This window comes from Chlamydotis macqueenii, chromosome 12, assembly GCF_036417535.1.
Source record: "Chlamydotis macqueenii isolate bChlMac1 chromosome 12, bChlMac1.mat, whole genome shotgun sequence".
In the NCBI taxonomy this organism is placed as follows: Eukaryota; Metazoa; Chordata; class Aves; order Otidiformes; family Otididae; genus Chlamydotis; species Chlamydotis macqueenii.
In genome coordinates, this window is record NC_141567.1 from 2,158,091 (window position 1) to 2,182,792 (window position 24,702).

Sequence of the window (24,702 nt, forward strand, 5' to 3'; positions counted from 1 at the left end):
AGGAGGAGAGGGAGGAAGGCAGCAGCCAGCTCGGGATGCGAATGTGAAACCTTCTGGGTGGTGGTGGGAAATGTCAGGAAAGAGAAAAGGAAAGAGGGAGAAACGACTCAGCTTTTGGCTGGTTCTTCTCAGTTAAAATGAGGACGCTATTAACAAAAATATCGTAAAAATGCAAAACATAAAAATGGCCTCTTGACCAACTGCGCGAAAGTGATACAGTGAGTGATGTAGGTGGTATGGCAGGACACACCGAATTGAAGCCAAAGGGGATAAAAAAACCCTGTAAAGCTCTGGAAAGCTGGCTTTAACCGATAGTGACATGTTTTGACACCGTTCCCTGACAACAATGGCTGTAACACAAACAAAAATTAATGATGTCAAGTATTAATACTGATGCTGCATGAACTCAACCAATGTGGTCCCAATTAAATATCAAGTATGGTTATAATCTGAAAAATGACTGCAGAAATGTCATTGCGACATTCCCTGCTCGCCTCGCTCCCCGACACCCACCCCAGGTCTGTGAGTTTCCTGGGTGGGATGCGGTCTCCACCTTCCTCATCCTCGCTCGTGGCTGCTGTAGAAACACCAAATCCAGTTGGCAAAATGCACGGCCCTGACGTGCATCAGGAGGGCTTTTTGATAGTAAGTTTATGTCCTGTTTTACAGAGTTTCGAGCCATCAAGGAGGGCTCATTGCATGTTTTTCTCTGCAAATATGAGGGCTACAAAAACATCATCTGAACACTGAAAGCTGAGGTGCTTCTGCAGTCACCAGAGTCCAGAAGCCGGGACTTTATGAAAATCAAACGGACAGGGATTTGTAACACGACTCTGAGACCCGGCAACACCAGTCACTGGCAATAAATGACTTGACTAACCAAGCGAGGCCAGACAACGTCCAACCTGCCCATGCAAGCACATGGGTGCTACAGCGCTGAGCGCAACAAAGCTCACGCAGAAGTCAGCAAAGTACCTGAATTTATCCAGGATTTCTAGAGAGAATAAATCAGCTGAGACAAGCTCATTTGACTGGGACTTCTTCTGACTTCAACTACTCCTCAGAGCAGATCTATTCTTCCCAAACAACTCTGTTTCAGTTTATGGCCTGGATGACAGACTGGGAGATCTACACGCCAAATCTGCACACAACTCGTCCACCTCACCTCCGCCTTATTTCAAGCTACTGGAGAGGCTCCTGAAATTCAGGCCATGCTACAGTGTCTTCAGCTGAGGATCCACCCAACCACGAGCTGTCCAAACCCACCATCTGTTTCTCAACCATGAGACACAGCTGGGAGACACCAGACTCACAACCTCCATGCAAGGCTGATAATGCAAACTGGTCCTACTGGGCAGCTTTTAGGGCCACGGTCTATTCTGCTCCTCCCACCAGCACTGATACCCACTGATAACCATTAACTTGCACAAACATGAACATGAACGCTCATCCTCACAATGTCCCCATCATGTTTTGTGTTATCAGAGATATCACAGAGCCCTGAGCAACAGCAGCTACGGGAGGTTTTCCTTCTCTGTGTGCTCCCTGGCTCTCACAACGCTCCGTCCTCATTTACCCTCCTCTTGGAGATGACTGCAGCCTTCCAGCAACTCATTTATTGTTTTTCTAAGGCTCCTGGCCGAGATGGGAGACAGCGGTCACCTCTCTGGAAACCTCCCCCTGACTGCAGAGCGCCCAAGCAGACACTGCTGTGGACTTCAGTCAGTGGGGGGCCAAAAAAAAAAAAAAAGACAATTAAACCCCCCCCTATAATGCGAATACTTTATTATCAATGAGTGACTGGTATTAGCTTTTTGTCTGGGTATTAATAATATTTCAAAAAACCATACATCAAAATTAGGGCTTTCTCCTATTTTTGCTGTATAATTTTTCTTTTTTAAAAAAATCTGTATTGAAAGAATTATATAAGCCAAAGTGCATTTTCTGTTTTTTGTCCATATACACATTGCACCATACATAAATAATTACATTGTAAAAATGACTCCATAATTACAAGTATAATATATATTTTCATATAATATATAAAACTTTATATTAAATCTAGGTAGATGATATTTGGGATAGTCTGTGTCTTTTTTTTTCTTTTTCCTTTCATCGGAGGCTGACCGTTATCGGTTGTTACTGAGTAAAATCTCCAGCCAACAAGGACACGACGTGATAAACTGTCTCGAGTAACACGGCCCCCAGCCTTTGGCGAAGCTAATCCGCACGCTGTTCGGGTCGTAGGGCCCGTCCGCGTAATCCAGATCAGCCGTGTGCTGCAAGAGGCAGGACTTCTCGTAGTCAAACACCTTGATGGAATAGCCTGGCATCACCTTGCGCACGATCAAAGTCCTACAGTTGGGGATGTCCAGTGTCGGGGAGTTGACGAAGATGGGATGCTCGCTGCGGTTGTAAGCCCACACACCGTCTGGTTCTTTGCTAAGTAAAATCCCGTAGCCGATTTTACTTCGAGTCCTTCTCACAGTCTCGCTCCTGTTTTCCAGGTTTAGCTGTCCGAGGCAGAAGCCGTTTCCTTGAGGTAGGTCATAAAATATACTGACAGACTGTTCGTACACTGTGTAGAGGCGGCCGACGCGCGTCCGGTGCTCCCAATAGGCCACATTGCACCAATGGCTCCTCTTCACGGCATCGGGCGACGTACTGGCATCTGTGGGGGAAAGCAGAGGAAGAGTCAGGGTTTGCTGTGACCGCCTGGGAAAAGACAGGTATGGAGGGCAAGCAAATGGCTCTTCCCACTCATCGGCTTTGCTCAGGTGGGAACTGAACCTGTGTTCAGCCTGAAGACTGTATTCAACCCAAAGCTCGTGCTCAACCCAAAGCCACTCTCCAACCCAAAACTCATCTTCAATTATGTCAAATGTCTTCAAGAAAAAAGGCTCAAGCAAAGGCTGGTGACCCCGTGGGCCACACACCAGCTCCCATGGAGCTCAACGCCTCTTTCTCTAATTCAGTGCTCAATCCTGTGTCCAGCAGCTGAGATCCTGCGTACTCAAGACACGTGCATTTCTACCACCAACAGCTCGCAATGGATACTGTACCACCGCAGCTCAGCCACCCCTGAGCTTGGCGGGTGCCCAAGCTCCTCCAGCATCGCTGTGGCGTGTACCTCCAATTTCAAAGGCCAGCTTGTGTTGAGCTGAAACACAGGGGATGACCATGAAGCGCTTGGATGACTGACTCGACAGTTATCTCTGCTATGTAATATTCTTTGACAGCGGTGGTGATGTTCCCACGGGGAACATGAAATCTGAGGAGGCACTCCATGCCAAGGGGGAGCAGTTGCTATGAACTATACATGTCCTCCTACAAAGCCACTGGAACTCTCTCCGGAACAATGAGAAACAATGAGAAACGTCTCTTCTTTCTAGGAATTACATTCAAGGAAGACAGGAGAGAAACAGACTGCCAGAAACCTGTTTAATTTATGATGCCTCCAGAATTTATTATGCCTCCAAAAGGAAGATGGGAACTCTCAGCCCTGAAAGAGCCGCAAAGAGGGCGAGAGAGTTAACCTCTTCCTGAGCATCATTCCTGCTCCTACCACACCGGTGAATTCGGTGAGCACCCTAGGATTTCAAGCAAGGAGCTCTGTTTTGAGCCATCCCTGCTCCGTGCCTGGCATTAAGCTCCCTGACAATATATCACGCGCCCGCGGCCTGCTGACCCCTCTGCCTTCGTGCCATCATGTCTGATTAACTCTCACACGGGGTGATGCCATTATTTTGCTTCAGAGACCCTATTGACGCACCGGATTTCAAGCGCGGCCCTACAGCCCCATTTCTTTTCAGGCTCAAATTACCCTAGAGAGAAGGGGCTCTCCTCCCCATTAACGATCTTTGAATTAAGCGGCTTTGTTAGAGTTTAACTTCAGTTGTAACTATATAAATTTAAGGGGAGGCAGAGGCGGGAAGGGGAGATGGGCAAGCGGGATGCTGCAGGGATGGCCTTTGCTGTGGGCAATGCTCATCGTCTTGCACCGACCCCTTCACCCATCACAGGTCTAAATCACCTCCAAAATGCCAGATTGGCCCTTTCCTCCCTTATCATGTGTTTAAATAATTTTTAGGACCCAGCATGGCTGATAGTAGCCCCTTTTAGCTTTGATGCACATTTTATCCAGAGCTGAGAAGGAAACCCCGCAGCAAGCAGACACTTCAGCCCCACTAGGAAATGAAACACCATTTTCCTTCCCTGTGGGACACTCCACCACATCCCACTGGCACCGACGGGTCTTCGTGTCTCCGTGCTTCCGAGCCATCCTCAGTGGAAACCACTCAAGAGTCACCCTGTAATGAGCTCATCCTAATGCTGAACTCTGCTAATGACAAAAATCAGCAAAACCAAAGAGTTTTCCCCATTCTCACTCTCTGGCCAATAGCTGTGTTTCCTCTGCCACCTCAAACAACCCTCCTGCATCCGGACTGCCAGGAGTTAAACAAACAACCCAACTGCTCCGAAAGGGTAATGCCGTCATCGGGAAGCGCGCGATGGGTATTCTGTATCCAAGCACATCGTTAAATACTTTGACTGGACTTGACTCTTCCTGAAGTATCTCAGGACACCTTGCAAAGCACCAGCCATGCAAACATGAAGTTTCAGGGAAGGAAGAGAAGATTCAAACATAATTCTGGGTTAGAAACTCCCCCAACTGCCTAACACCAGTATGATGCACTATGATCTACACCAAGAACAGAAACTTTGATTAAACCGGTGCTGAGAAGTTTCAGAACCTCTTCACAGTATTTCTGCAGCAGTTGCAAAAATGATGCTAACCAAGTTTACGGCATTAACACAGATCTGACCCAAACACTCTTATCTAATCGAACATTACTGAAGCAAGACCATCCTTAGCTTCGTCTGCACAAACCCCTGAAATCAACAGCTTGTCATGGACAGAAGTCTTTTGACCTTCTCTGGTAACATCCCTTGGTCTACCACCGTGCAGATGGTCAGCACATTTTGCTTTTTAAAACGCACTATGGCAAATTATTCCAGATTTTCTTTCAAGAGATGAAATAAGATGTTGCTCATAAATGACACAACAGCAGAAAGAAGAGGTACCGCGCAACTGAGCCTCACGTGCAAGTACATCTTCCACAGCGTCCCGTTTCCACAATCATCCTTCCCCTGGGACATCCCACAGTTGAGATGCCCCCAGTGCCTTTCCAAACCTTTTCTCAAACGCTAACTTTTGCTGTTGTCCCACTCGGGTGATGCTGGGGGGGCTACAGACAAGCGCACAGCTTTTCATCTGCCGGGGCCGGAGGCTGGTAGCAATTACCGAGCTCTGCATCTGTTTAACCTCCCAGCCTCCGCAGAGCCCTGCATGCCCATTAGCTAAGCTGGTTTTGTTATTACATTTTTTAGAAACTACCACTCAGCCCCCGAATTTCCCTTATAGACTAGAACGGGACAACTTCAAACCTCAAGTCTCCCCATCGGCTGAATTAATTAGGGGAACGGTCAGCAATAAACATTTAAATAGGTGTTTCCCGTGGCTTACTGCACATTCACCTACCTAGGCAGGGGAAGCCAAGCAGGAGGAAACCAGCACCTGTCTATTCTACGGGAACATCTCGCTGTAGGTGCCACCACCCTGGTGCCACCTCTGCTTTCCAGGAACCAGCATATTTTTTGGTAAAGTCACCAGTATACAGACATGCTGAAAACAGGGGATGGTTCTTTCACACCTCCGGCTTTGACGCATCTAAAATCCTTTACTAACATCGCTTCCACGCACTTTATGGCATGAGCTTTAGCCAATCCATCCAGACATGCATTTTTGGGGGGTGAAACCCCCCCCACCAATGTGTTTCTCATCTCTGTCACCCCGTCACAGCTCCTGCCTGGCACTGACACCTCTGCCAGCTCGAAGCTCTCCTGGAAATGTCCTGTGCTCCTTCAAACGGATGAGGACGTGAGTTTTAGGCGATTGCACATCATCAAACAGCTACAAGTTTCCTTTCCGCCCCACTTTTCCTGGCCAGGGGTGAAGAAAGGCTTTAAAAGCCATGCACCAGCTGCAAAAGCAACCTGCCTGTGGCCAAACAAAACACCCCGAAAGGAGACGCTCAAAAGGCTCATCCGAAAAACCTCTGCCTCCAGAAAACTTTCAGTAGGTCCCTCTTCTCCCCCAGCCCCATCCCTCGCCGCCTTTGCCGCCTCGCTCTGCGTGCCCCGTGCCTTATCTCCCAGCGCGCTCCACCAAATCCCGAAAGGACGAAGGCAGCTTGCAGCCCTGACACAAAGCAAGCACTTCAGCAAGCCCTGACAGAAGGGGGCCTGCGCTGTGTCTCATCCCCTGCCAAGTCTCAGTTTCGCCTCCAGCTATTAGCCACTACCACTCAGCAGACAGCAGGGGCGGCCGGCAGAAAAGCATGTCCTCTGCCTTTTAAATAAATATTCCACTTCTTCCTCCCCTTTTTCCACACTGCCCTTTATGCACAGACAAAAAAACCCACTTTTTTTTTTCCTATTTTTTTTTCTTTTTTTTTCCCCCGTTCTGCTTGAACAGAGGCAGGCTTGTTGGCTTTCTTTTTGAAGAAAGGAAAATATTTAAGTCCCCTCCCTCGATGGTATACGCTGCGTTTTGAACAACTACCCTTGCAGGCAGCTCCAACTTCTAACAGCTACACTGAGGCTGGCGTCACGGCTATCTCCTCCATCAAAGCCACCTCTATCGATCAGATGGACGGGCTGGAACTCTGGCTCTTGTTTACTCCTTCCTCTGCGTCGCCGTTCCCTCCGCTGCAGCGATGCCTCACAGCAGACAGATCCAAAAGGAAACTCAAACAACTTAAGATAAAAAAAACAAGATAGGAAGCAACATGGAGAATCAAAACCAGAACTTAATGGGGAAAGGAGTCTGGCAGGGCTCAGGCAAAAGGAATCTGGGAATGGGAATAAAATCCTGACAGTGTTAGCAGCACTGCTGCTTTCCCTCCCTGCAGAGCGTGGAGGTAAAGAAAATAACTCAAGGTTTTAGATTATTTGTGATCTGACAGTGTTTTATGCCAGCAAAGTTCAAAGCAGTGTATTAAAAGAATAGAAAGATGCTTTTTTCCAAAACAAAATGCTGCGCAGTCCCACTGCTTGGTGTTGCACTTGAAAGCAGGATGGAAAACATGGGCAGATCACAAAACCCATGAAATAACTCTGATTCACGTTTCGGCTCTTCCAAAGCCACCAAACCTCTTCTCAGCAGGTCAAACAGCCCCGCAATATACGGCTGCAAGTGAAATCCTGCTCCGTACGGGAGCGGGAAGGGAAGTTTGCTGCAGTGCTTTGAGGATCGCTCCCACTTTTGGATGGACTCCCGAGGGAACAGTCACGAGCGGCACCGCGGCGTTTTTCTGAGCAGAGACCTCCATGAGGAGTGGGTGACGCCAGCTCCCCTTTCCCCACCCAACCCCAAACCACGCTCATGGGTTTTTTAAAACTCATTTAAGAGACGCCCACAGGGAAGATCATACATGTAAAAAAAAAAAAATCCCTGCACTCTCCAAGAGTGACGGGGACTCAAACGTCCATCTGAACGCCTGCAGAGACGGAGTGGGATATTCAAAAGATATTCACCTCATTCTCACATCCCACCCTCCCGTACTCCTGCGTCACGGGACAGCCTAACCTCCTCTGGCCATGGAGCTCAGTGACATCCTTTCTCAACAGCCAAGGACCTTCTCCAGTTTTATTCTTTACACTCTCAGATAACATGCTCAGCCTTTTTTCTCCCTTCTGCTGCAGTACACATGCCATGCTTCTACTACTCAACACGTAGGAGCGTGCAAGCAGCATGGTTATGGCCATACACAGGTCACTGGGAACAAGGTCCAGACAAAAAGCCCGGCACAAAGAACACACACATTTCCAAAAACTCTTTTAACAGTACACCAGGGAGCCATCGGTTAAAATAATTCCCCATTAATGCCCTTAGCAACAAGCTCCAGGGTAAGGAAAGGGTTAAAACTTTCCAGAGCAGAAATGGAATTTTTATGGCCCTGCAAAAAAAAAAAAAAAATTAATTGTCAATCTGCCCCAGCAAAGCTCACAGCCATTTTCGTTAAGCCAATATACTTAAAATACCTCTGCCTTACAAATTTCAGCTGGAATGCATCACTGCAGCCCCCTGGAGCCCCCGCGCTGCTACCAGCACCACGGCATCTACCCCGGCACCACACCATCTACCCCTGGCACCACACCCTGCCCGTCCGGGTCCGGGGAAGCTGAGCGTTGTCCCCAGCACAGAGCTCCTCCATGAAGACGCCCTGGGGACACATGGCTGCAAACTGGCCACCACCCGTCTGTCCATCCTCGTGGGGAGGACTTTGGAGGCACTTTCTGACCCTTGGAGGAGCTGCAGCTGTCGGTGAGCCACATCTTGGCCACAGCCGCTCTGTCAGCACACGGGAACGCGCCAACGTTGGCCCCACCATTATGTATTGAAGGCAACATACCAAGCCCACCAGCAAAGGAACGCAGGAGGCTGGGCAGGACCTGGGCTGCCATCCTGCAGTGGCCCTGGGGACATTGGAGGAGTGGAGGCAGCAGAAGGTTCTCCAAGCAAAAGTCAGGAAATGTCCTGATGAGGACAATGACAGTTTAGTCCCCTTTTTGAATTACTTCTTGGCTTCTCCAACGAAGCAGGAAGCTGTGTGTTACGACAGGACAACAGGCTCATGCTAGGAGATGGCAGTTGGGTGCAAGCAGGAGGCTGGACAGCCCTAGGCTCTTCCTGGACCTTTTCATTAAGGCCTAGAATCAACTGAAGATCCTTAAAAATCCAAGCTTTCACCAAGACAAACTCGTCCCCTGACTCACGGAGGCCCCGAAAAGCTGTCACCAGCTCCCCAGCCAATGACTGAGGTCAGCCATAGCAACAGCAGTCTAGAACTTCCCAGTGCAGAGCATCCAACTCCCTCCCAGACTTCAGTTTTGCTCTGCTGACGGAGACATCAAGATTCAGCCCAGCTCATACCTCAATTATAAAATGAGTGTGATTTCATATTACAAATTAATCTGCTGCTGTGGTGGAGTCTCAACTCCTCCAGCTCCAGCACAGCTCCTAGCATGTTCCTCACATCGCATGTGGTTGTTGTGTAGCCATGAAGACCAGCTCAGCTCACTCATCCAGCAAAAACCAACACCAAAGAAAGCACCGCAGACAGCGGAGAACAGCCCTCACTGCTATTGTACCCACCATGGAGGAGGCATCTTCCTCCTCCTCCTCCAGCCTCTACCTTGGAGCAGAGCTCTGGTGCTCCCCAGCCTCCTCCGTGAGCCGATTTAATTTGTTAACCCAGTAGATGATTAACTCAGAAGAACACTTGCGCTGGGTTAATTAATTAAATTAGTTCAAAAAAGGGGTCTGATGGGCAACAGAGTCGGTGGAGGAGGCGCGTGGAGAGGCCTGGGGGGGAAAGGGGGACATTTCCATGGCAGCCCAGGAAACAAAAGCAACACAGGACAGGAGCCAATGCCAAGAATTAGGATGAAAACAATTTTCTCTGCATAAAAGAAACCACTCTGCAAAACCATCAGCTCATGCAAATTTTTTTTATATCCTTCAAAGAAAAACACACGCCATGTTTAGTTCTGCCCAGAAATTTGTAAGCCATCACCAGTCAGCTTCATTTCAAGCTGAATTCCAGAAGTTTGTTTCTAATGTACCTTCTCTGGCCATTAAATACGCAGACCAGAACACGATTTTAAGGTATTTTAGCAGGGTTGTTTTTTTTTTCCAGCTCCCCTGCACGGTTTACAAAGGTCTTCAGCCAAGGGTGAAAAACCCTAAAAAGTAAGAAAACTGGAAAAGCCCAACTCAGGTATTTTTCACTGACATTTTTATGTGTTACTTCTAAAGGCCAATGTTTTCAGAGATTTAGGTGTTTTTTTGGTTTTGTTTTTTTTTTTTTGAGTCAAACAGTCTCCATATAATCTCAGCCTCCCCTGCTCACGGCTTTCGCAGGCACATTCATCGCTTTTAAGTTCCCGGGCTGCGCATGTAACCTGGCTTTATCCCCGGCGTGTAAAAGTTAACACAACAATGTAAATACATCTTCAAAAGGAGCCCAAAACGTAATCACCTCTGCCGGCTGCCAATTATGAAAGCACCAGACCTGTCATCAACCAGAACCTGGCTGAGACTCCTCTGCTGTTGGAAACCAGCCCTGGGTAAGCCCAAGCCCAGCAAAATCCTGGGGTCGTGCCTGGCACCTCCGTGAGCATCCCCAGTGTCCCCACCCTGTACCTCAACCAGCCGAAAAAACAGGGAGAGAAACGAGCTGGTGAAAGACATGGGGCAAAAGGCCGGGGAAAGGTCTCCACTGATTTTCTGTAAACTCGGGAGGTTTGCCGAAAATCTTCCGAGCATCGTCTAGGTGGGGTTGCTTTTTCCTCTGCCTCTCGCTGCCGGCTGGGCAAAGCACTGGCCCCACTCAGAGGGGAGACGGCTCATTCCCCCAGTGCCCTCTGCGAGGGTGGGCGATGCTGGGACAAAAAAATGGGGAAGAAAATCCTCTTTTTTTTTCATTTTTCAGTTGAGAACCCGCATGTTTTCAGCTCCTCCAAAGAACTGAATATTTTTTCTTCCCCTGAGAATCCAGGAGAAATCACCCCATAAATCATCCGACGGCAGATTTCCCTTTCAGCCGCCGCCGCAATGTCCAACACTCCCTTCCCCGCGCCGCTCCCGCCTGGCGCCGCGCCAGCCCTCGCTATTAATTAATCCGAGGGCCGCCTGCTGCAATCCCGGCTACGCCGACCGCATCCGACGTGGGCTGGGCCGGTGGGCAGAAGTTGGGCCGGCCAAATCCCACGGGATCTCCTGAGCTCTCCTCTCCCTTTTGAAGGCGTTTCGGCTCCGCAGAGCAATTTTGGGTGCTGTTAGAAACACCGGCTGATGCCCTCAGGGAGATAACCTGCTCAATGACCAGCGCTGCGGCAAATCGGAGCATTGTGGTGCAGGAGAGACTCTGGAAAACTGTATAAATAAATAATAATAGTTTTTGCTCATAGAGGAGTTTCGGCTGAGCACTTCAAAGCATTTTAGAAGCAGAAACTAATTAGTAGGTCTCTCTGAAGAGAAACAGGAATAACACCATTTTCCACCTCCATCACGCCTCTTGGGCGGAGCACGTCGGTGCTGGACTCGGCTCCCGGCTCAGCCTGGGAATCACCTTACGGAGGGTGACGGTCCAGAGGCGCACGGCTCGGGCTGTAACCAAACCAAAGCCCCGCCTGGTTCACACTGGCATTAAACGAAGGGGTTTCTGCCAGGGTGGAGGGGACACCGAGGTGACGGCGCTGTTTTGGGAAGCCAGACGCTGAGGTGGTGAGGACGTCGCCGAGGCAACTGCAGAGATGCTCCTGAAGATGCTCGAGCCTCCCCGCTCCCTGTGCTGTCACGCCTGCTAAGAGCATCAGGCAGCAGGACCAGCACAGGACGCCCGACACCGATGCCTGCTCCAGGGAAAAGCAGCAGATTAAAAAAAACCAAAACGAAACAAAGGCCTTTTTTCCTCTGGTTGTTAGATAATTGAGCACTGAGCTCCTCAGAACACAGAGGGCTGTCCTGCGAAGGCCACCCAGCTGGGCCGCACACCATCACCACCTCACCCTGCTCTCGGCACAGCCCCAACCCCAATTTCAGCTCAGCTCCCTCTGCTAACAACAAAATTCACCATTTCCAGAAGGTGAATGCTCAGCAGTGCCGCTGCATGAGGCCTCCTTCAGATGTCCCAGGCTGGTCGTGCAAAATCTGCTCCCCAAAACGCCAGCAAAGCTGGAAATTTTGGGCTTAAGAGCTCTCACAGGACATGGGAAATGAAGCAGCCTGCGAGTGCAGCAGCTTTGCTGCACTTCTCTATTTTTACTAACCAGAAAATGAGCGGAGATGCTTCCCTAGGAGGAAAATCAAAGCAAAGACCAAATTAAACGTCACCATCGGATCTATTTTGAGAGCCTACAATTGTGCTCCAGCCCGAGCCGTTCCCTCCGGAGTGAAAAGGAAGCCAGCCTCACCCCGCTATCGCACCTCTATCGGATTTACGCCTGAGAACCAGCCACGGGGTTTTGGAGCGGAGGCAGACGACGTGAGAAGCAGCGAGCGGGCTGCAAAAACCCAAGGCCACCCTGATTTCTCTGAAGCGAGAACGCCGCGCGGCCCCAAGCAGCATCCTCGAGAGAAGACCGAGGCGCTGGAGGCAGATGTCTGTCGGCTCGATGCCAATACCACTGCGAATATCAAGGACTGCAAAAGCTTTAGGAAGCTATCACCGACCTGGAAAACAAGCTGTGACGGAGGAGTGCCCGGCTGGGGAGGCTCCCCGGGGGCCGCGAGCAGGAGCCCATCGAATGTTTTTCTCTGTATGGGCTGGGAAGGAGCCGCTTTGCTCCTCGCTGGCCGGCTGGGTGCAGAGTCCGGCCCCGGGCAGTGGCGAGATCCCAGCCTGGGACCTCTGGGAGAACAAAAATCTTGGGCTTTCAGCCCAAATCCCTGCAGGTACCCAGACCGGTTGTGGGTCCCCCATCCCAATCCAACCTCTGCCCCTCAAAAGCGCTCTGGCTGACGCCTCCCCTTGCCCAATAATTCTCCCCAAGCATCCTTAAAAAAGGCTTTTTTTTTTCTCAGCATGGTATCAGGGCCCTCACATATATGGGAAGCAGACAGGAGCTGAGAGCGAAATGGAAATTTAGGCTTTGTTCTCGCTGGCCGGAGCCCAAGATCCTTCTCCCGATAAAGCCCTCCCCGAGACCCGCTGTCTAAGCAAGCTGCCACCGCACGCCACGCTGCCTGTGGTTGCTTCAAGCCCTCGCTCGTGGCAGATTTGTCCAAGTTTTAGAGGGAATTAAAGGATTTTGGGTGCCAGCGTGGCCTTTGCAAGCAAACAAACCCTCTGGTGTGCAAGCCAGTTTGGTCACGCTGAAAGGATAAACCTGGACGGGGAGGTCTTGGGGCTCGTATGTGGTGGAGAGGAATTAAAAGCGATGAGGATGGAGCGGGCGGCCAGCGAGGCAGAGGCAGGTCTCAGGTCTCGCGGTGCTGGAAGGGAGCAGGGGGATGGCTCCTGCCCTCCTGCTCGCACACGCACGCGCATCTGCACGGCCGCAGCCGGGCCTGGAGGAACGTGCAGAGGGATGCGTGTGCACCCACACACGCCAGATTTTCCGATAGCTAGTTCATCTATTTATGTGTAAACATTTTCTGGGTCGATTCCAGCCCTTACTCCAAGCAAGCAGCTTGCTCTGCTGACAACTGCTCGTGGCCAGCATCCACAGGCTCTGACTCCCACTTAAAGCCAAGACTAAACAATGACTTAAGCATCTCAGGATTTAAGCCCCGTAGCCTGTCCCTCTCATTCCCGGTTGAGGCAGTGAGGATGCCGTGCTGGCGGTTTCTTTGCAGGAGGACCTACACCACGGCGAGTGCCGCAGATAATAACCCTTGTGCCGTCTGCGTGCCACAGGGGATGCAGTGGGAGGGGTCTCCTGGTTCTTTTTCCATAAAATTCACAAATCAGCAACGCGGAGGAGCAGATGCAGCACAGGGTGTGCGTTTCTGCTAACCTGGGGTAAGATCACCCCCAAAGAACAAACATACCTCTTGTTTTCATACTCCCTGCAATGGCGCTGCCAATCTATTTATATGCAAGAAAATTGTGCAAGGGATAAGTGGGGAATGGGGGATGAAAACCAACGTATTCACATGAAATCCACAACATGCGCAAGCATCACTGCAGCCCAGCGAGGCAGCGATGTGTGGCCTCCAAAATCCCCCAAAGTATCTTCTCAGTTATCTCCCAGATGACAAAATTCCTAACCCTGTATTTGCCCATGGAGAGTGGAGGTGACTCATGCTAATTACCCTCCCTGGCCAAGAAGGACTTGTTTTCATTTCTAAAAACCACAGTTTCTTACAAAAAAAGGGGGAAAAAAATAGGAAAAAACCAAAATACACATACAGCTCCGTGGGATACATCCTGTCTTGCTGCACTAACACAAATCCCAGGCACCCCAACACTCCAGCTTCACTCTGGATGTTCAAGAGAAAAGGATTAACGAGCTTCAGCACGGACACAGCCAGGGACGCACGGCAGAGACAAGGGCAGCATCAGCTCCGGGTCTCCTGATTTTCAGTAATGCGTATTCGATATAACCCAGCTAAAATAATTTGTGTGTGTATGAGCAGAGCTCAAGAAGGGTCTTCGTTCAGGCTAAAAACGCTCCCACCTTTCTTGGACACGCTCTCATCTTTCTCATCTTTTTTTGCAGTTGAAATTTAAAGCTAAAAATAACCTCTTCAGGACCGGTCCATGCAGGGTTCGTGGTTACGACTCCTCCACGGGACGTTTCGGGGGGGAACGTGCAGGCTGCAGTTACCAACTCTGCAAATTAAGTCCCGCAGAAAACGACCTTCCCACCGGGAGGAAAATGGGAAGGAGAGCAAGTCGGGCTCTTTGTAAATCAAGGACAGGGAGATTAACGGAGCATGTGAACGCTTCGTTATGGCTAACGAGTTCAAGACTGCACACCCTCAGCACAGCCCAGCACTGAAAGAGAAACAGCAAATTCCTCCCCTCCCCTCAACGGAAATCGATTTAAAAAAAATAAAGTAAGGCATTTTGGGGGGAAATGCGCCTGATATTACACATTAAAAAGGCAGCCTGTCCGCAGCCTAAACCAGACCCATTTCTCTTCTCCATTCTATATGCATCAGATATATATAAAATATCCACATATTTATATATATAAAATATCCACACATATAACAAAGAACCCCCCCCCAAAACCCTGAAGAATAACTGAGTACAAAATCAGTAAAATCAGGGCCAGGTATTTTGCAGAAGTACATCCATAAAGCTCCAACGAGCAACACAGGTCCCACTTTGGACAACTTTTGCTCCTTATTGCAACATTTCTGATAATTTTTGATAGGGCTGTGGATGATGTGGAAGCCTCACCGTTCAACCTCGGTATCTGCAGGGTGCAAACAAACCAACGCCATCGACGTTATAAACTCTGTCAAGTTCTTGCACTAGAATCCTTAAATTGTTAAAAATAGGAAAGAAACTGCACAGTTCACATATTTTATAAAGCTGGGTTAAATCAACATCTGCAAAAAATATCCCCGTTAAACGAAATAGCAGGATTTCATTAAGTAAATTGCAAGTTGGCAAAAATTCTGAAAGAAAGGGAAAAAGCCACAGCCAGCCCTGTAATTTAAACCTTATTTTAACTGTGACAGCATGGCTGTGAGAGGCTGCATTTCCAAACTAAAAAATAAAATTAAAAGTTTAAAAAAAAAAAAAGTTTTAAAAAAATACCTGTTTCCCGCCTCAGCACACCACAGTGTCTGCAGTCGTTACGCTAACAAGCTCGTCCCCAGGGAGATGAAGAGGGAGTGGGACCCCGCATCCTCCGCACCGAACCCACCAAACCTGCAAAATCCAGGGTTTTCCGCCTCGGGAGCAGCCGGATCCCTGCGTGGTGGTGCGGGCGATGGGTGACAACGTCTGTGGAGGCCTCGGAGCCAGGCGGGCCCGGGTACACCCCCGTGGGCTGCAGCCCGCCGTCCCAAGCCAGCACGGAGCGAGCCCTTTGGCGGAGGCCGAGCAGCCGAAAGACGGCGGCGAGTCTGGGAAACAGCTCAGTCCGGGCGACACTTCATCACTTTCTACATTTTAAACACATCCTGCTCTCCTGCACACGACCGGGAGCCAGCCGGGGCCGGCGCCCGGGGAAGGGCTGGCGGCACCGACCCCATCCCGCACGGGCAGCGTGGCCCTGCACGGGTGCCCGTCGGATCTGGGTGCCAGAGGGAGGGTGGGCGGCAGCAATTGGGCTCCTGGCTTGGGAATCCCAACGAAATCCCAGAAGGGCCAGGATGTGTCCTGCTACGGAGGGCAGGTAGGGAGCAGGCAGGGCATCGCCGGCCCTTCCAGCCAGTTTTCCGACCCTGCCGAGCGCCTTTCCTGCCCGGGGTGACTCAGGCGGGCCGGGCCGGGCTGCATGGGGAGGATGTGCTCTTCCCACAGCGCCGGCCAAATCCTCCGCAGGGAACAGGGACAGGCGCTGCCCGGCTGCGTGGGCTCCCGCTGCGTCTGCTGGGACCACCTCCTCTTGGGGAACACCCAGCACCAGGCTACTGGGGCCCAAATACCAGCTGCTGAATTACAGTAATTGCCGTTTCTCGCCCAAAAGCTCTGCTGTCGCAGAGAAATCACCTGGAAGCAGCGCTCTGGGATTGGTAAAATCTCTCGCCTGGCACATACTGATTCAGTTTGCTTTGAAAACAACTGCAAAACCTCAAAACAAAACCTAAAAACAACCAATGTGATATGCAAACTCAGAGCTGAAGAGGAGACCTCTCACAGAAGGACCGATTATTTGCTTACAACATTTTGGCTTCGCTATTTTTCCTGGCACTTACGAGGCCTGAGTTATTTTGAAGGGCTGTTTGCTACATGCGGAGCCGAGAAAACAGCGATCCTGTTTCCTTTCTGATCTAAACATCCGTTTGCCGTGCGAGCGGGAGGGGAAAAAAAAAATGAACTCCATCCATCTCAGGAAGCGCAAAGAAAGGGGCGGTGGGTGCCAACGGGGAGGAGAGCAGCCCGGCGCCCACCCTGCGTGAGACAGCTCAGCCGGGCTGTCCCCTCTTGCCATCCAAGGGGACATCCATCCCGCGCGGGGTGAGAGGGAATGGCTGAATAACAGGCAGTCATGCCGGAGGAAGCAAAAAATAAAACCGGAGTAATTGCAAGGACAGGATGAACGTGCTGGAGATGCTCATGCCTCCCCAAAAACCACCGTGCCTGTGTCCTGGATGCCCTGCACATCAGGAAGAGCACCCGTGCCAAACCAGCCACCGACAAACCATGATGTTGGCACCACCTGAACCCCTAAACCTTGTGGCAGGAGCCGCCAAAGCTGTAAGTCATAAATCCAACCCTGCACGGAGAGGAGACCTTGCATGCGCAATTGCCGCAGCTCCAGCGAGGTGCCTCCTGCCAGGGCTTGGCGACCGCGGCCATCGCGCCTCCCCGTTTGGGGACACGCACGTGTCACCCCCAGGACCCGCGGCGTCCTCGGCACCACCTCCTCCCAGCTACGCCTTCCACCCTTCGGTGAGCGCAGGGCCAGCTCGCCGTCATGTTCCTAAATTTCCTGGCTTTTGAGGATACAAGCCAGGCCATTAACATTATTTATAGGTTCCTGTGTATGAGTTTCCATTTGTTTGTCGGCTTAAAAACAGTCAGGTGAAAAAAAAAAGAAATTCCTGGAGGTCAGACAGTTTAAAAAAAAAACCCCACGGCCATGGTCTGACGGACCTAAAGGATCAGCAGCTCCTTTAGAGACATAACTGTTTCCTTAAATGCTTATTGTGTAAATATTTAAGCTACTTTATAAAATTTTTACAATGTACTTAGGAAGCATAAATCTCCCCATCAGAGCACGGCGGGCCATCGCAGCGGCGCATGCTTGGACGGTTTTAAGAACACAAACAGGGACATTTCCAATGCTAATGCTGGACCCAAGGGGCCCTCAGGTCACAATCTTAGGGAAATAATCTTACTAAGCTGATCCGCTTTATTCACCCCAAAACACAGAGTGGTTATGTGCAGCAACAAGTTACTGCAGTCAGTGTAATTCCAATGTCACTGTTTTTTTGTTTTTTTTTAAAAAAAATCTATTTACGGTTACTGCGCAGTGGTCAGCACTATGGGCAGAAGCCCTGAGATTTTCCTCTTGGAAATGCAGCACCAGGTTTAATGTCACGGGGCAGATATTATGTAAGTCCGAAATCATCTGCTAATACGCACCCATTTCGAGAATTAAATGTTTGTTTTTTTTTTTGAATGCCATGTGGCAGGTTTGAAACAAAGCCTAGGTCACTACAGCCGACTTCTGCATCCCTCACCGGTACAGAACTGCCACGGAACCAGTGGAAATCGCCCGCCGCCGCCGCTCCAGCGGGTGCCGTTTGGAGAGATGTGCTGCTCAGTGGTGAGTATTCCCTCGCATCACAGAAAAAAAAAAAAGATGATGTGCTGACACATCTGGATTCAGGGTGGTTTCCATACGGAAAGCCATACAGCTTCATGAGATTCGCTTGAACATGGTGTTTCCCAGCTTGGATTTTTCAAAATAAATGCAGATCTTCCTATCTAACGCAGGAAGTAACACGTTTAGCAGGTTTCTCCCCAGAATGGCTTCTCCACTGTCACGCAGGTGTGTCTGAGGCAAGGACAACAACAAATGGGAACAGGGCACTGGAAGCTGATGCACTTTGCGAAGCCCAGCTTTCTGCTGTATACGATGAAGTGCAAAGAAAGTCCGGAAAACACTTGGATGGGAGTTCAAACACCCATGTTTTAAAGATGAAAGCGCATTCTTCGATTAAATGTTTAAATGAAGTTTTCTTGTACTAAATCATTTAAACATTTTCACATTCCTCGCATTTCTAGAAGCACTGTTCACTTTTATTTATTATCATAATCCAGTGCCCTCAGCAAGCGACCATGGTCATCTGAAACAACCTGTTTCTGAAGGGAAAGTTCTTGCAGGACAGTAAAAACTCACGCTGAGCAGGGTAGCCCGACTCTCATTCTCCCACACCCACTTATTCTCCAACCACCATCATATTTCCCTCTTTTTCTTACAGATAAATTCCTCCACGCTGCACGGGGGGACAGCCAGGTTTGGCTCCAAATATTGACTAGAAATTCAGAGTAACTCCACTGACTTCACCGTGGTTGTTTTTAGACAGCTGTACCTCAGAACAGAATTGGCCTGGGCGGTCAAATTGTCTTTTTTAGAAACGCTCGGGCTGTTCCAGTCTGCCGTCAGGGATGAAGTCAGCCTTACTCATCCAAACGTGGAACATGGCTCTGCCACCGGTGCCACGAAACAGCTCCAATAAGCTTAAAATTTGCGTGCAATTCTTTCTTCTAATAATGCAACTGCATCCAATGGAACAGTCTGGCCACAGGTACTTTGGCCATCTCCTGCTTCCCAGTGATAGCATCTCACCAAGCGAGGGCAAAGAAACCAGCGCCTTGCCGCCGCCACGACATGAGATGCTGGGAAAGCCTTGAAGTGACTATGGAGCCATGCCCGGAGCACACAGACCTGGGCTGTCTCATTCATTGAGGTGCCCATCTGAAGTCCTCAAGTTTGTTGAGAAGGTCCAACTGATGCAACCATGAAGCGTGATGCTCAAGTCCCATGATGCAATGAAGCTCTAACCTGCCCTCTCCTATCCAGAATCAATGTGGATAAACTTGCCATGACTCAATTCAGAGTATAAACACCGAAAAGGTTTCTATTGCAGGACAACGCAGCAGTAGCAGAGGAAAAACTTCTTCTAAGGTAGAGCTTGATAAAGACAATGCAGTTTCTAAAGACTGGGCTAAGTGACCCAGCATGCTGTTACCAGCCCTTGTGTTCTTACTTCCTTGTAAATCCATCATTAAAGAAAAAAAACCAACACCCGGACCCAAGGGGACATTCGTCTTCATGAATCGCCGTTCCCGCTCAACGCTCAGGGTACCCTGATGGTTTCACCCCCGCTGCACTCCACTGAACCTCTCCCCACGAGCTCGCAGGGCTGTTTACTTAGCGCGGCCCGGTATAAAACGCGGTATTTATTTTGGCACTATTCATTCAGAAGGCCCTAAAACCCAAATAAAGTCCATTCTCCTTTCTGTGTATCTCCAGCTATTGACACTGCTCATGACCAATTTGCAAAACCAAACAAACGCGCGTTGTGTAATGGAGCTGGAAAAACAATCAGGAAGGGGCTGGAGATCTGCTCGCAGGTTCCCGCGGGGAAAGCTGGAAGGGGCGGCAGCCCAGGAAAAGATCACAAGAAATTAAACTTTTACTCTGATAACAACAGGTGCTATTTTCTGCCCATGACATCATGCTCCCAACCGCTATTAAACAATGGAGATACTCCAGCGCTGGTTGAAGTCGCGGAGAACTTTGCTGTTCATTTCAGTGGCTGGTGCAGTACATTTCCCCCTTTTAAAAATAATTTTTTTTTTTCTCTCACATGTCTCGCAACCACCCAAATCCCCTCCGCTGGCTCGGCTGACGCAAGGATAAATCGCGGCATTCTGGGTCCATGCGAGCAAGCCCAGACCTTCACGGCTGCACTCCCCAGCAGTGAACGATGCAAAACTTCGGGGCGCAACTCTTCTGACCGATTTTAGATCTCTTCCTTGGAGAGCAGATGAATTGTGCCCTACAAGTGGCTCTTTCTCCCTGCTCACTGCCCTCAAGTATCCAGAAGAACAGCTCAGACGCGGACATCCGTACTGATCCAAGATTAAGTGTGAGGATGGCTCCCAGACAACACCAAAATGGCACAAAAATTTATCAGCTCTTTAATGACACACAAAAGCAGCATATCACTAACAGAACTCCAATCTTATGGGCAATGTGTCGTCCTCCTGGATTACTCTGGACACGAAAGTGAGCTGGAAATGAACACACACTAGTGGATCCTTCTACCTGCAGACACAAAACTGATGTGTAATTGGTGGCACTTAGCTACATCTACGTAACTAAAGGATGTCTTCAGTCTTTTTCAGTGTTGCTAAGAACAGAGCACATTCCCATGCCCTGAAGAAGGTAAATGAGATCTCCCGACCGCATTTTACAGCTATAATCTGCATGCTCCAGCTTTGCTAAAACCAAGGAGGCTGATACAAGATTAAGATACAGCTCTGTGCACCTTCCCCGGCGAGAGGCCGGCCTCGGCCAAACTCACCTGGTTTCACGTTTCCTTACAAACCCCGAAACATAAATACTTTCCTAATTTTGCTGGCGAAGCTGAGCCAAGTTTTTGGCAGGGCTGCGTTTGAGATTGAAACAAGGGGGAAAAAAAAAAACCACAGCGGTTTTGACCCAAAACCAAGATCTCCCCCCTTGAACTTGGCAGTTCCCATTGCCTTTTATTTTGTCTCAAAACTCAGGGCTCCAACACCCTCCTTTGGGAGCGGGGGGGATTTTCAGAGCCCTGCGAGACACCCAGCTCCCTGCCTGAGGTCGGACATCTCGACAGACGTGTGTTACGACAGCCGGCGCTTCTCCGGTGCGAAGAGGCGGCAATCGCAGCTTTTGACGCAGCAGAAACCCCGAGAGGACGGGAGCCCATTCCTAAACCCTCACTGCAAACCCCATCCGTGCCCAGGGACGAGAGCGCGCAACGGCGGCAGTCGGAGGCTGCACACAAATATAGCCGCAGGCATCTTTCCGACTGCTGCGATGTCGAGTTTAAAAGCAGGATGTTTGGCTGAGCTGCTCTTCCCTCAAATAAACACCCACAACCTTACTCAAAACAGAGAGGCACAGCTCTGGGAGCACTTGGGTCGCCTTATTTCCAAAAACCCAGCCTTGATTTTCCCCCCTTGCTGCAGAACGCCGCCGGGCTGGACGGTACCTTGGAAAGGGAGCGGCGGCCAGAGCGCTCCATGGGGCACGTACGCATCCCGGCACGCGTAGGCAGAGTTTTCTCATCACCCCTTTTGCTGAGAGCTGCTACGTTGAGCCAGCCAGAAACACTGTGTTTCTGAAGCTCTGAAATGATGAATTGGTGAGAGTTTCTCACCGCATCACAGTCTGCTTCATCTCAACAGAGGAAAATAATTTAAGGTATCAGGGTGACCTGGTACTTCAAGTCTGCGTCTGTGTATAACGCTCGGTGCTTCCTTTGCAGCACCGATTCAAGTCACTTTGGAGATCACCAAAGTCTCCAGTGGTGTACGACTCCGCACCGCTCAGAGCGGCGTCACCGGAGCGTCACGCTGAGGAGACGCAGTCCCATCCCCGTACCCTCTGTTAAGACGGGATAAGGATACAGCTCTTTGGAAAACCATTTCTCCTGCCTACATCTTACATGCCTTACACAATTATTCACATGACACTAGCATTAAATGCAACTTTAAAGGGGAAATTAAGTAATAAAAGCTCTGAGATAAGCCCGTGCTGTTTCCTTCAGGTGAATGCACTCACCCAGGCACTGAAGAAATGCTCCTTCCCTGTTAAGGCAATAAACCACCACGGGTAACTGCGCTCGCCCTTACCTACTGCAGCTGCATTTCTTTTTTTCATCAGGTCCAACTGCAGCTATTTATTTTCTCATCAAGCACCAGCACCGCCTGAGCCCTCCTCCAGCCAGGGCACAGGGCCGCACAGATCGTGGTGGCTCCATCCGGCTCATCCTCGCGGCCCGGGAAGCATCAGAGCACCCCGCTGGATGAGGCACTGCACTGGGATTCGGATGCTCGATTCCACAGGGAAACGCCAGCTCCCGTTTGGGGCTCCTTTTGCCATTTGCAGGGCTCGACCAGAGCCAGCAGAGATCCCTGCCTAGGTGAGGAGCCCAAGCCGAGCCACTAATCCTGATGTTATGTTTTAGCTACAACCCCCAGTTTTCCAGTTTGCACTGCCTGCACCATTCCGGGGCACTGAAGGATGGACGTGAGCGGGCGTTTTGGTACTTAATGAAGCAGAGAGGTGTCAGTTGTTAATGCTTTAACCAATTTCGCTTGCAGTCAAATCCTCAACTTGCCTTGCCATCCTCTGACGGCCTAAGACCTTCCCGGGTGTTTGAACCGGGTGGAAAACACGGCTCAAAATCCCAGCGGATGCTTCCCGTGCTCAGCACGCTGCAAACACACGAACCCAGGGATGCACAACCATGCAGCCCGACCCGCAGAAGAGCTTGAGAAACAAATAAGCACCATGTCTTAACAAGCCTCTAATCAAAGCAAGCTTGTGCTGCGATGGCCGGAGGTGGCCGAGCCACCGCAGCGAGCTGGAAAGCCGTGCGGCACATCCCGCATCCCGGTTGCACTGGCACCCAGGCGATGCTCCGCTGTGCGACGGCTCCAGGAGCCAACCAAAAACCCCAGGCGTAGAAACGCCATGTGTTTCAAAGAGGACAGACCCAGGAGAAAAAGGGTTTTGGAGGCTGAGGGAGAGGCAGGCGGCAGCGAGGAGCGGGGGCTGAGCACGCGGTGCCAGCTTCGCCCTCGCCCGGCCCCTGCGCGCAGCTTGCTCCTGCCTCCAAGGGGAAATTCACGTTGCGAGCCAGCTGTTTCTCATTGCGTGCCTCTCGCAGCCCGCATGGGGGGAAGAGAGCCTGCAGGGAAGGGGAGAGGAAAAAGGAGGGGCGAGAGTATCGGGATTAAAGTAATATTGTGTGGAAACCTCAACGAGAGGGAGAAAAGTGGGGGAGAGGAGAGGAACAAACGTTTTCTGCAAGGCAGCGATGGAGCAGCAGCGATTTGAGCTGCGGCTGAGCTGGGATTATCCTCTGGCTCTCGGAAGGTTCTGGTCTTGGTTAGTTTGTCCTCATTTAAACCCTGACTGATCCTATCGCCTTCGTCCAGCCAGGGCAGCCCCTTCCCATCAGCAAGATACGGCAGCCCAAAAGCATTCCCGAGAACAAAACCTCTGCATTTAACACAGACATCGCGCTCTCCGCTCATAAACCCCCATCCGTTCTGTGCTGGGCTCTGAAAGCAGCTCTCTTCAGCAGCCCAAGGCTTCGGGAGGTGACAGCCCTTCCATTAGCACCGGCTTTTTTTGCTGCTGCTGATGTATTTTAAAATGAACAATCAAAACCTGCAGCACGCCGGGATGTGCAGGCATCCGTCAGGCTGGATGGGAACAAAACCTGCTTGGTGACAGAGCTGACCCAAACATGTGAAACGCCTCAATGTCAGACAGGTTCTTGCGCTTTTGCTTTCAAGGTTAAATTACTTTAAAAAAAAAAATAGATTTCAAGCCAAGAATCAGGAAACTTTGCAATATTATTTTTACTGTTCACTTTTTTTTAAACACTAGCTACAGTCTGACTGCACCTCTTGCGGTCAGCTTCCGACTGCCAAGATCCCAGTTGAATTTTCTGGGACCAGCTCTCCCCAAATCTCCAAATGCCCGCCGGCTCCTTCCGTCCGCAGCCAAAGCGAGCAGGAAAGGAGCGGGAAGGAACCCCTTCCAGCATCCTCACGTGTGCGTTATGGGACGGGGGGGTGGATTGTACACCAGTGCGCGCGAGTCTCAGACGGAGCTCCGGCACTGGATTCCTGTTAGGAATGAGCCCTGGGCATCCAGTTCCCCTGATGGCTTCGAGAAGCTACATTCAGCTTTTCCTCCCCGCAAGTTTTAACAGAAGTCACGAGCTGACGCTTCCCCACGAAGCAGCAGAGCTCCACGGACAGCGGAGCTCGGCGTATGAAACGCCAAGCGCAGGCAGCCTTTGAAGCGCAGCCCTTCAAAGCCAGACGCATACCAAATCCACTGAAGTTTTCTACACAAACAAATTCAGCATGGCAAGAGCAAAACTAATTTGCAAAGATCTTTAATGTTGGAAGTCTCAAATGACCAACCCTTTCAAGCACAGCTGAATTCAATCCGTCTCTAAAAGTCCAAACTGATGATCCAACGTGGAAAAGGCCATGGATATTTCAAAATATGTGCCTATAATTACCTGGAAATAAAAAATTGACTCTAAATTTTCTAGTTTCAGTTGCAAAGAAGCTGCCCAGAGTGCTCCCATTCTAAAACCAGTGATGTGCAAGTGACTTTTTTTTTATTAACATACTTTTGCTGACACTTCCCTTTCACTAAAATAGCTCAACAATGGGGGGAAGAGCAACTTGCCAT

The 24,702-nt window shown here is 50.2% G+C and overlaps 1 protein-coding gene across 1 annotated transcript in view; it reads right to left on the reverse strand.

Moving 5' to 3' along the window:
- Positions 1 to 1,768: 1,768 nt before the first annotated feature.
- Positions 1,769 to 24,702, reverse strand: part of SMAD6 (SMAD family member 6) — a 41,527-nt gene continuing 18,593 nt past the window's right edge. The window contains exon 4 of the mRNA XM_086757500.1: positions 1,769 to 2,671. Coding sequence (XP_086613626.1) covers positions 2,130 to 2,671 — 542 coding nt within the window. The 3' untranslated portion in view covers positions 1,769 to 2,129. The remainder of the gene's footprint in view (positions 2,672 to 24,702) is intronic.